The 13163-nt window shown below is 45.3% G+C and overlaps 1 protein-coding gene across 1 annotated transcript in view; it reads left to right on the top strand.

Annotated features, from left to right (window-relative positions):
* LOC115619206 (zinc finger protein 462-like) overlaps positions 1–10661 on the top strand; it is an 82693-nt gene extending 72032 nt beyond the window's left edge. The window contains 2 exon segments of the mRNA XM_030511250.1: positions 4418–4641; positions 10439–10661. Coding sequence (XP_030367110.1) covers positions 4418–4641; positions 10439–10573 — 359 coding nt within the window. The 3' untranslated portion in view covers positions 10574–10661.
* Positions 10662–13163: the final 2502 nt, after the last annotated feature.

Below are 13163 nucleotides of genomic sequence, written 5' to 3'. Positions count from 1 at the left end.
GTGTGGGCATATGATGATGGTGCACTCCGTGTAAGTTTCCGCCACATGGGTCGTGTACATTCGACTTCATCTGGGTCTACGGATGTGTTCCTGGAATCCGGCCTACGATAGATCATCTCTATAATGGCTGATTCCCTCAGGGACTGGATGCCTTTCTCTATCGTGGTCCAGTTGGCTGAGCGATTCGTAATATCGTCTTTGTAGGGAAACCTTTCCTTCACAGCTGCCAGGAGCCGCCTCCAAAGACTGAGGGCTCGCTTCTCTCTTGCAATCGCTTTGTCAATTCCTCCTTCCTTAGCAAGTGATCCCAGCTGCTTGGCTTCCCTACCTTCTAGTTCGTGACCGTCGGCCCCATTGTCCCAGCACCGGAGCAACCAGGTGACAATGTGCTCCCCTGGAAGACGGGTGAAATCTTTTCGCATATTCCGCAGTTCGGTTGAGGTCCGGGGTCGAGAAGTGACCTCTTCTTCTTCTTCCTCTTCCTCTGACCCACGTAGTAGTAACTCTTGTTCAGATGCTGTTGCATGTAGTAATGGCACTGGGTCTTCATTTTTCTTCGCTTCGCGGGTTGCTCTTTGTGCCTTTCGTCTGCTTTTGCTTACAGGGGCAACAGACATTGTCACAAACTGGACATTTGGTTTAGCTGCAGTGTTTGTCACTGTGGTTGGAGTGGCTGCGGTGTCTGCCACTAGGATTGGAGTGGTTGCAATGTCTATTGCTGGGGTTGGTGCAGCTGTTGTGCTTGGAGTAGCCATATTGTCTGTTGCTGTCGGGGTTTGAATAGCTACTGTGCATGTCACTGGGGTTGGTGTAGCTGCGGTGCTTGGAGTAGCTATATTGTCTGTTGCTGTCGGGGTTTGAGTAGCTACTGTGCTTGTCACTGGGGTTGGTGTGGCTGCGGTGCTTGGAGTAGCCACATTGTCTGTTGCTGTCGGGGTTTGAGTAGCTGTTGTGCTTGTCACTGGGGTTGGTGTAACTGCTGTATTTGAAGTTGGAGTAGTTGCGTTGTCTGTTGTGGTCAGGGTTTGAGTAGCTGTTGTGCTTGTCACTGGGGTTGATGTAGCTGCTGTACTTGGAGTAGCTGTGTTGTCTGTTGTGGTCAGGGTCTGAGTAGCTGCTGTGCTTGTAGTTGGCATAGCTGCGTTGTCTGTTGCTTTGCCATCAGATCCAGAGACATTTTTTTCCCTTTGAAGGTGCTGGATAGTGTTGAGCAGGGCTCTGTAGGCGTAGGCCAAGCCCCAGCACGTTGCCAAGATTTGTCCCTCTCTGGTATAACCAGGACGACAGCACACCTCGTTTAAGTGTTTTACTAGTTTTTCCGGATGTTGCACTTGTTCAGTGGTGAAGTTCCAAAGCACTGGAGGGGCCCACTGGCCTAGGTACTTGCCCATACTATCCCACACACCCTGCCACTCATAACTGTCCAGCCTCAGGGAAAATCTCCTGGTGGTCCTCCTATATCGTCGTCTAACCCTAGACCAGATTCGAACCTGATACTGCTGAATTTTTGACATTAAACGAAATAGGATGTTCCTACGACGGGATGGCCGTGGGTAAAACACACTCCGTATGTTTGCCAACATGCTGATCCCCAGCACAATCAGCAGGCAGGTTTCAAGGGTACTCAAAGGCCATCTAAAACCTTCAGAACTCTCAACTGCTGTTGCAAATAGGCTGGTGGGGGAACGGGGGGTGAAAGAGAATGCGTCCTTCGTAAGTTTACCCCCCGAGGAGAAAAAAAAAGATATGCAATTGCTAAAATATTTCATTATATACCTCCCAATGTATAGTGGTGATGGCCACGCTGGAAGCACAAACCAGACCAGTTTCATGATCAATGAGTCTATTGTATTACAAGTCATTACCATGAAGTACAGTGAAACAAGAACCTTAGCCCAGGCCCCCCAGCCGATAAACGCTAAAACAGCAAATAGTGGCTGTAAGTAAGGTACAACATGCTGAAATTCTGAGATCAAGCGCAACAAGTCTGAGAGCCAAATAATCACCATTGTGACGAGTAGTAACAATGAATGCTTATCACAAATATGATTAAACACACTCTGGTCAGATCTGTCGTTATCTCAACCTTTCGTGCCCCACGTTGGGTGCCAAAAAGAACTGTCGTGGTTTGAGCCCAGCCGGTAACTCAGAACCACACAGCCGCTTGCTCACTCCCCCCCCCCCCTTCTTCCTCCCCCCGCTCCCGGAGGGATGGGGAGGAGAATGGGAAGAATGTAACTCCCACGGGTTGAGATAAGAGCAGTCCCGCAACTAAGGTATAACACAAAACCACTACTGCTACCACCAATGATAATAACAATTAGTGAAATAACAAGGGGAGAGGATACAATTGCTCACCACCTGCCGACCGATACCCAGCCCGACCCGAGCAGTGATCTCGGCCTTCCGGGTAACTCCCCCCGGTTTATATACTGGGCATGATGTGCTGTGGTATGGAATACCCCTTTGGCTAGTTTGGGTCAGGTGTCCTGTCTCTGCTTCCTCCCGGCTTCCCCTCCTCCCTGGCAAAGCATGAGACTGAGAAAGTCCTTGGTTGGAATAAACATTACTTAGCAACAACTAAAAACATCGGTGTTATATCAGCGTTGTTCCCAGGCTGAAAGTTAAAAAACACAGCACTGCACCAGCCACTAAGCAGGAGAAAAATGACTGCTATAGCTGAACCCAGGACACTGTTCCAGTGCCTCACCACCTTCACAGTAAAGAACTTCTTCCTTATATCTAACCTGAACTTCCCCTGTTTTAGTTTGAACCCTTGTCCTATCGCTACAGTCCCTGATGAAGAGTCGCCCTCCGGTATCCTTGTAGTCCCCCTTCAGATATTGGAAGGCTGCTCTAAGGTCACCACGCAGCCTTCTCTTCTCCAGACTGAACAGCCCCAACTTTCTTAGTGCAAATATAGAGAATTGGGGTGGGGGTGGGTGATGAGAGACAGCTATTGAAGTGGTCAGAGATTATTAGAGCATCACCTTGCTAAATATGTTTTAAATTCAAATCACCTTGCAATTTTTAAGTTAATTGTTTGGATAAAGCTCACTGACATGAACATGCACATTTAAGTCATTATTGTCATGGGGCAGCAAGAGCCAGCTGCTCCCCAAGGTCCAGGGAGTAGATGAGGGTAACGTGGACAGTAGGAGTGGAGCCTTGCTGGCCAGGACCTAGCCCCACAGTACCTGAGCAAGGCAAGCAGGGCAGACCTAGAGATGATGGCCAGGTTCTACCAAGAGTCCAGATCATCAGGCAAATTTGCAGCAATGATACAGATCCAAGATCAAGCCAGGAAGTTAAACCACAGGTCAGAACCATATATGTCGATGCACACAAGTCCCCTACCCTTTATGTTTACCCTTTAAGAATCAGGCCTGGGATTATTTGTGTTTGTTTTAAGATATCATTAATGATGATCTTCATGAGGAAGATCAAACTTTTCCTTTAATCTGCAGTCCATAAGGAATAACAGTACTACATTTCAGTGTTCTACTTCAAAAGGACAGTTTGTGTAACAAAAGCTGTAGTGAAGATTTTCTGATGACCCTCTGCTGAAAGGTCAAATTTGGGATTTCTCCTGCATGTACAGCTCAGAGAACCACAGTGAATGAATGTTGCACACCTCAGGATTCTGGCTCTATAGAAAGGCTGAAATGAATTGTGCTGCCATATTAAAAGTGTGTGTTTTGCATGAGAGGAAGGAAGTAGAGAGTTTAATAACTCGGTGAGAGCATTTTCAATACATGGTTGTAGCATAATCAGAATTGTGGAAACCATTAAATTAAGTATGTGTAGATTTTGAATCTTAAATATTAAAAAGCTGAGGGTGTATTGAAAGTTTCTGCCCCTGGCTGATCTCTGCACAACTACCTTTAGGAGAAGATACTGCTGCACACAAACTCTCACTCCCACAGTGAGTAGCATTAAATGTGATGGCGAGAATACCAGCTCTAATCATAAGAAGCTGGGAGGGTGATGTATTTGGAATCACCTTAAATGCTCCCAATTTATTACAGTTCTCGAACCTTTTACTGGCTTGTCATATACTGAACCAGATGGAGCTTGGTCTGATTTACGTCTGCTTTTATATTCCTAGGCTCTGCTACTCTGTCTCACAAATCTGCCCCAACACTCCTATCTGCCCCAAATCTCTTCTTCCCATCCTGTTTAGCTAATGAGTGGTTACATTTGCAAGGACACCTGCATTTGTAGTCATGTAGGATTAACTCTGTACAGAAAGGGAATTTTCTTGTATATCTTTGTTGGTTCAGTTTTAGCTCAGTAGATGGATTGCATACACAAATAGCAGATCCTGTTTCTTCCATGGGTGGTATGTTACAAGCTGTTGACACGTTGCCTGATGGTTATTTTTTCTTACAACTTAAACATTCCCATCTCCCCACAGAAGAGCGGGTTGTTCCCATTGAAGTTTGCCATTCCAAACTGTCAAAATACTTGCAGGGAGTTGTTTTCCATTGTGATAAGTGTACCTTTACCTGCTCCAGTGACGAGAGTTTGCAGCAACACATACAGAAGCACAATGAACTTAAACCTTACAAATGTCAACTCTGCTACTATGAGACCAAACACACAGGAGAGCTGGACATACATCTTCGAGATGAGCACAAGGTAACATCCAAAGGGATTTAATTTATAACAATCTACTTCTTGCAAATGCTATATCTAGTTTATTTGCATGTCCACTCTGACTAGCCAACCCACTTTTCTTTTTTTTTTTTTTCCAAAATTTGGAGAAGGCTCCTGTGCTGGACTTCAATTTCTCTCAAGTTCTGTATTTTTTCAGAAATTCAAGAGTTTGGGTTTCTAAAGCTATAGAGATTGACCAGAATTCACTGACTACTGAATGTAGAGTATGAATATCTGGAAAAAGCATTTGTATATATTGTGAGATTTATTTTTTTTTAAAGTTATGAAACAACATGAAGGCTGCGTGATTCAGACACTCAAGACACAGGAGCTTCCAAAGCATAAGAATGCTCTGGAAACTTGGGCAAAGTGACATGCCATGCATATTTTAATAACAGAAGCCAGTAGATTCCAGTTTACATTTAACAAGGGAAAGGTAGAAGCTTGTTATACTTACTGCTTAAGTTAAGGATGCTTTGGTGTTTGTATGGAACCTTCTGAGTGCAGATCTTATCCATACTTTGAGAAGTCGCTAGAAAGCTTCCCACAGATTTCTCTCTGCTTTGGATTTCTGTAGTTCTCGGGTGTGTTGCTGTGAGAGTAGCAAAATTCTAGAACTGAGGCAGAGTATTTACAGAGCATTTTTTTTGCGAGTTTGTGGGGAGGGAATTCATTGAACCCAACTATCAGAAGTTCAGCTGCCTGATTCTCACTAAAAACTTCTTTACACTTTGTTGACTGAACAACATTTCACCCCCTCCCCCAAAAAAGACAAAATGAGTATCAAAAGTACCAGCAAAACTGACTACATTTCAAAAATTAACACTGTGAACTTATGTTGGCTTGGTATGCTTGTCTCCTTTTATTGCTCCTTAATGCTACATGAGAATCTTTCTACATTTAACTGGTATCTGAGATATTGCACATCTCCCAGTGACCACAGCAAGGGTTCTAGGAGATCCAAGAAGCACTATTCCCCACCCCTCTGATTGAATTAATCGGGCTGGGAAGATTTTCCCTTTGGTTGGGTGTCCCTTCTCTCCAATAAAAACCTGAAGTGGTGGTAAATATCTCCTTTTCCAGCTGATGACCTATCACCAGTGGGGCCCCCAAGGGATCGATATTGGGCCCAGTGTCTTCATAAATGACCTGGAAGATGGGATCAAATGTACCCTGACCAAGTTTGACAATGATACCAAACTGAATGGGGAAGTGGACACTTTGGAAGGGAGAGCCACCCTGCAGGATGACCTGGATAGGCTGGAAGAGTGGGCTAAAAGGAACCTTATGAAGTTCAAAAAGGACAAGTGTAAGGTCTTGCACCTGGGTAAACACAGTCCAAGTGCAGCACAGACTGGGATCTACTTAGCTGGGGAGCAACTCTGTGGAACAGCACCTGGGAGTCCTGGTGGACAGCAAGCTCAATATGAGTGAACAGTAGGCAGCTATGGCAAAGAAAGTCAAGAGGATGCTGGGTTACATCAACAAGGGCATCACCAGCAGAGATAAAAATGTCATCGTCCCACTCAGTGCTTGTCAGACTGGAATACTGTGTTCAGTTTTGGTCCCTGACCTACAAAAAGATGTGGACAGGCTGGAGAGGGTTCAGAGAAGGGCCGCAAAGATGATCAAAGGACTGGGAAGCCTGCCATATGAGGAAAGGCTAAGATAACTGTATTTGTTCAGCCTAGAGAAAAGAAGGCTCAGGGGATACCTTATCACCATGTTCCAGTATCTAAAGGGTGGCTCCAAAGAAGATGGAGACTCCCTTTTTACAAGGAGTCACATGGAAAAGACTAGGGGTAATGGGCACAAGTTACTTACTCCTGGGGAGATTCCAACTGGACACAAGAGGAAAATTTTTCACAATGAGAACAACCAGCCACTGGAATAATGTCCCCAGGGAAGTGGTGGATTCCCCAACACTGGAAACTTTTAAGATTTGGCTGGACAGGGTGCTGGGCCATCTAGTCCAGGTCATGCTTTGCCTAGAAAGGTTGGACCAGATGATCCTTGAGGTCCTTTCCAACCTGGTGTTCTATGATTCTATCCTGTGTGTATGATTACTCCCAGTAGTAAGGGTTATTTTCCCCCTATCTTTCTTTAATAATTTCTAAATGTTATCTGGCTACTTTGTGCCCACTCTATGGGCTCAGGTGCACAATTGGCTTACTGCACCTTAAAGAGTTTCTCTGCATGAGCTGAGTCACAGAAAGGGTTATGCATATGGCCTTCTTTGCTTAAATCTAATAGGGAGCCTGTTACATCAGAGCACCTCAACACAAGCTGATGGTTCTAGGAACATGATAATTTATGCCGTATGCAGACAGACACTGAGGAAAAAAGGTTTTAATGCTGAACAGCTCTCTGCCAATTTCCCCCAAATAAAAAGGTACAATTCATGCTATTCTCCTCTGCCTGCCACACAGGCTTACTCCAACCAAACAAAAAAGGGCAGTACTGAAAAGGGTTATGGAGAACTGGACATGCAAACTGCCCCCCCCTCTTCAGTTCTTACTCCTGCCCTCCAATCCCTAACAATGAAGGGGTAGGGTGTTCACCACCGCCCTCCCCCCTCCCTTTTCCAAGAAAGGAAGGTGCAGCGCCTGCAGCAGGAGTGAACGGATGCAAGTTAAAAGAACAGAATGTGAAAGAGCTCCCCCACCCTGGGGCCCGCACCGTCTCTTCAGGATCTATGTTGATCTTGAAAGTCTGTTGCTGCAGCATTTTCAGCGTGAGCTGCATGGCTGTAGTGAAGCTCCCACGTGTCCCAGGACTGAGAGAAAGAAAAATAAGAGAGAAGTGCCCTTCGCCACCACCTTTGCTGCTGCTTGCTCCTGGGCCCAGAGTTGCGTTCACCACCCCGGAAAGGAGGGAGGAGGGGAAGAGAAAGAAAGGATGCACTCACATGTTCTGCGTGTGAAGACAAGGGGGAAGGAATAGCAGGCAATAGATGCTGCTCAGGCACTAGAAGGAAGGGGAAAAGGAATAAGAAGGAAGGATGCGTGTGCAAGCAGCAAAGGAAGAAGATTGATGACAACATGAAAAGAAGGGTATGAAGAACATGCACATAGGAACAAACATATGCAAGCAAACATATACCTTCTCTGAAGCTAAAGGTTAGGAGCCACTTCATGTCTTGTCCATTTTTGCTGTTGTCACAGAATCATTCAGGTTGAAAGACACCTCAGGAGTACTCTAGTCCAACCTCCTGCTCAAAGCAGGGACAGCTGAGAATTGAACAGGTTGCTCAGGGACTTTATCCAGTCTGGTCTTGAAAACATTTGTACTGGTTTCAGCTGGGATAGAGTTAATTTTCTTCCTAGTAGCCGGCATAGTGCTGCATTTTGGATTTAGGATAAGAATAATTTTGCTAACAAACTGATGTTTTAGTTGTTGCTAAGCAGTGTTTCCACTAAGTCAAGGACTTTTCAGTTTTTCATAATGCCCTGCCAGTGAGGATGCTGGGGGGGGGTTGAAAAGAAGCTGGAGGGAGACACAGCCTGGACAACTGACCCAAACTGGCCAAAGGGATATTCCATATCATGTGATGTCATGCCCAGCATATAAACTAGGGGAGGGGAGGGAAGCTGGCCAGGGGCTGCTGCTCAGGAACAGGCTGGGCATTGGTGGTTGGTGATGAGCAATTGCATTGTACATTACTTGTTTTGTATATTCTGACTCTTTTATCATTATTATTCTTATTGTTTTCTTCCTTTTCTGTCTTATTAAACTGTTTTTATCTCAATCCATGAATTTTACTTTTTTTTTCCCCCCCCCAGTTCTCTCCCCTGTCACACTGAGGTGGGGGGAGTGAGCAAACAGCTGCATTGCCAGCTAGGGTTAAACCACAACAACATCCAAGGGTAGAGACAGAACAACCTCTCTTGGGCTACAGTCCTTTCAGAGGTATACCTGCTGCGGCACAGACATAACCATGGCCACAGATGCTTCAAGATGTATCTGCTCTGGCATGAGCTTATCCACAGCCATAGACGCTTGGGGGTGTCCTGCTCCCACACAGACCCATCCACAGGTCACAGGCCCTTCAACTCAAGTTCACACTGGAGTTCCAGCCTGTCCAGTACAGCAGCACAGAAACAGCAGTGATGCCCTGGCCATCTGCCAGCCCAGGTGCATCGCCATTGCTGTTATCAAAATGTTCCCAGGCACAGCAGAGTCAGATGATCAGCAGTACAGCATACAGCAAGCAGCAAAAGCATAAAGCAGCCACTAACAGGCACTAGACTCTAATACACAGTAAGGCAAACAAGCCCCATGGCAAGCACAGGACCCTGCTGACTAACAGCTAAACAGCAATAACAGCTATAAATTCTAACTAACTAGCACACTCCAATCAAATCTGTTGTTAACTCAAACCCTTCAAGCCCCACATTGGGTACAAAAAAGGACTGCTGTAGTTTAACCCCAGCTGGCAACTAAGCACCGCACAGCTGCTTGCTCACTCCCCCCACAGTGGGATGGGGGAGAGAATCAGAAGGGTAAAAGTGAGAAAACTTGTGGGTTGAGATAAAGACATTTTAATAGGGAAAGCAAAGGCCATGCATGCAAGCAAAGCAAAACAAGGAATTCATTCACTATTTCCCATCGGCAGGCAGGCAGGCAGGCGTTCAGCCATCTCCAGGAAATCAGGGCTCCATTATGTGTAACAGTAACTTGGGAAGATAATTGCCATCACTCTGAATGTCCCTGCTTCCTTCTTCTTCCCAAAGCTTTTATTGCTGGGCATGACATCATATGGTGTGGAATATCCCTTTGGTCAGTTGGGGTCAGCTGTCCTGGCTGTGTCCCCTCCCAACTTCTTGTGCAACCCCAGCCTACTTGCTGGTGGGGCAACATGAGAAGCAGAAAAAGCCTTGACTCTGTGTAAGCATTGCTCAGCAATAACTAAAACATCCCTGTGTTATCAACACTGTTTTCAGCAGAAATCCAAAACATACCCTACTATGAAGAAAATTAATTCTCTCCCTGCCAGAACCAGTACAGGGAGAAAATATAGAATCATGGAATAGTTAGGGTTGGAAAGGACCTTAAGATCATCGTTCAAGATGAAGACAAGGAGACGACTTAGCAATTGCTGTCAGGGGCAAAACAGACTTGACTTGGGGAAAATTAAGTTAATTTATTGACAATTAAAATAGAGTTGAATGGTGAGAAACAAAGACCAAAAAAAACCTTAAACACCTTCCCGCCCCAGCCTATTTTTCCCAAGCTCAACTTCACTCCTTCCTTCCCAACTCCTCCACTTTCTTCCCCCACCACAAGTGGAACAGGGAGTATTTCCCCATTCCACACCCCCTCCCCCAAATGTCCATAAAAACAGTTGATGACTTGGGCTCTGTCTGTCAAAGTGGTCACTCAGGCCCTATCTTTTCACACATGAAGCTGAATAAAGCATTCACAAAGGAGTTTTCTGCAGTGATGGTGTGCAATAGTGATGCTTGAGCCTATCAATTTTACACTCTCATGAAAGGGTGGATACAACAGAATGCTTAGCATGTTTTTACTTTCAATACCTCAAAATGAGGGCAGCTTCTCAAATAATAGGATCATTTTAAGAAGCAAAATGGAGAAAATTAGTATAAAAAAGGAAAGAAGAATCATTAACAGGGAATGGAATTGTATTTAAAAGGAAACAAGTATTAATTTGACCAGGTGCTTGATAATTTTCCTGTATCAGCGTATAGATTTGTTGGTGGGTTGTTTTTTTCAATAGTTGATGATGGTGTTTATTGTTGACAAAACCATTTCATTTAAGGTGAGTCGGAATTTTGAGCTGGTTGGATGGGTTAACTTGGATCAGCTGGAACAAATGAAGGGAAAAGCAGAGAGCTCCAGCATTGATGAGGAAGAAAAAGAGTTAAGCCACAAGACTGAAGAAAGAGGTCAGTAAAGTTGCTTTTTCTTTTATGCTGGATACTGTAACGGACCCTGCTAGTTATGTTGTCCCAAATGTGGGCTCATTGCATGGTGTGCAGTGCCAATTCTATTATTTTATTCTAGTTTGTGCAAAGTAGGGAGCTAGGTGGAAACCTACAAATGCCTAACGCTCTGACTGTCAAAACTTTACACTATTTATATATTTTATCAAGAAAAGACATCAGACTTCATTGTTTACAAGTTACATAACTCTTTCATTACTTAGTTTCCTATTTGTTAAGCAACTCTCTTGCTTCTTATGTCAATTATTCCGCATGCTCAATCTCTATTTCTCTTTGGGTTGGGGGGTTTCCTGAGTCAGCGATCAATGAGTTGGTGGTTCCAATCTCCCCCTGCCAGAACTACCTTTCCCCCAGTTATTGCTTGATTTGGTTGAGCTCATTTCTTGTGGTATACATCCAGTCAGCTCATCTATCTTGTGGCATACATCCAGTCAGCTCATCTATCTTGTGGCAGTACCTCCTTTTTGGAGTTCCTCTTCTAAACAAAGGATTTGCTGGTGCTTAACAGAGCACTTAACAGAGCATACAAAAACACTTGTTACCTGAATTAACTGTCAACAAATCATTTGTTCTTAAAGGTAAGCTACTAACAATGCATTTAATTTTATTAAGCATTTGATATCACTTCCATCAAGCAAGATCCACTGTTGACTCAACAGCAGATTCCTTAAATCATGGAAGCTTGTCACTATGGGCAAAATGGAGCTTTTGTCAAGGATACTTCATGGAGGAATTTTGCATTTCGAATGCTTATGACAAGATTTCTGTTTAAGAAAACCAAATCATAGAATGATAGAATAGTTACGGTTGGAAAGGACCTTAAGATCACCTAGTTCCAACCCCCCTGCCATGGGCAGGGACGCCTCACCCTAGACCATGCCACCCAAGACTTCATCCAACCTGGCCTTGAACACTGCCAGGGATGGAGCATTCACAACTTCCTTGGACAACCCACTCCAGTGCCTCACCACCCTCACTGTAAAGAACTTCTTCTTCATAATATCTAATCTAAATCTACCCTCTTTCAGTTTAAAGCCATTCCCCTTGTCCTATCACTACAGTCCCTGATGAAAAGTCCCTCTCTGGCATCTTTGTAGGCCCCCTTCAGATGCTGGAAGGCTGCTATGAGGTCTCCACGCAGCCTTCTCTTCTCCAAGCTGAACAGCCCCAACTTTCTCAGCCCGTCTCCATACAGGAGGTGCTTCAGCCCCCTTATTATCCTTGTGGCCCTCCTCTGGACTTGCTCCAACAGCTCCATGTCTTTCTTATGTTGAGGACACCAGAACTGTACACAGTGCTCCAAGTGAGGTCTCATGAGAGCAGAGGGACAGTATCACCTCCTTCGACCTGCTGGTCACGTTCTTTTTGATGCAGCCCAGGACACGGTTGGTTTCTGGGCTGCAAGTGCACACTGAAGCCAGCTCATGTTCAGTTTCTCATCAACCAACACCCCCAAGAAGATCAGGTTTGAGACCATCTTTGGAACCTGAAGGTGCAAAAGTCTGTGGGATCTGATGAGATGCATCCATGGGTCCTGAGGGAAGTAGCAGATGAAGTGGCTAAGCCCATCATATTTGAGAACTCATGGGAGTCTGGTGAAGTTCCCACTGACTGGAAAAGGGGAACATAACTCCCATAAATCCCATTTTTTAAAAAGGAAAAAAAGAAGACCCAAGGAACTACAGGCTGGTCACTCTCACCTCAGCGCCCAGCAAGATCATGGAGCAGATCCTCCTGGAAACTATGCTAAGGCACATGGACAATAAGGGGGTGATTGGTGACAGCCAACATGGCTTCACTAAGGGGAAATCGTGCCTGACAAATCTGGTGGGCTTCTATGATGGTACCATGACATTGGTGGATAAGGAAAGAGCAACTGACATCATCTACCTGGACGTGTACAAGGCATTTGACACTGTCCTGCATGACATCCTTGTCTCTAAACTGGAGAGACATCGATTTGATGGATGGACCACTTGGTGTATAAGGAATTGGCTAGAGGGTCACACTCAGAGAGTTGTGGTCAACGGCTCAATGTCCAAGTGGTGACGAGTAGTGTTCCTCAGGGGTTGGTTTTGGGACCTGCGCTGTTTAACATCTTTGTCAGTGACATGGACAGTGGGATTGATGCACCTTCAACAAGTTTGCCGATGACACCAAGCTGTGTGGTTCGGTTGATATGCTGGAGGGAAGAGATGCCATCCAGAGGGATCTTGACAGGCTTGAGAGGTGGGCCCATGCAAACCTCATGAAATTCAACAAGGCAAAGTGCAAGGTCCTGAACCTGGGTTGGGAGAATTCCAAACACAACTGCAGGTTGGGCAGAGAATGGATTGAGACCAGCCCTGATAAGAAGGACTTGGCGGTTTTCGTTGACAAGTTCAATGTGAGCAAGCAATGTGAGCCTGCAGCCCAGAAAGCCAACTGTATGCTGGGCTGCATCAAAAGAAGCTTGGCCAGCAGGTTGAGGGGGGTGATCCTCCCCCTCTACTCCGCTCTCATGAGACCCCACGTGGAGTCCAGCTCTTGGGCCCCAAGACA

Source organism: Strigops habroptila, chromosome W (genome assembly GCF_004027225.2).
Source record: "Strigops habroptila isolate Jane chromosome W, bStrHab1.2.pri, whole genome shotgun sequence".
NCBI classification, from domain to species: domain Eukaryota; kingdom Metazoa; phylum Chordata; class Aves; order Psittaciformes; family Psittacidae; genus Strigops; species Strigops habroptila.
Note: the sequence above shows the minus strand (reverse complement) of the source record. Positions and strands in the feature narration are given on the sequence as shown.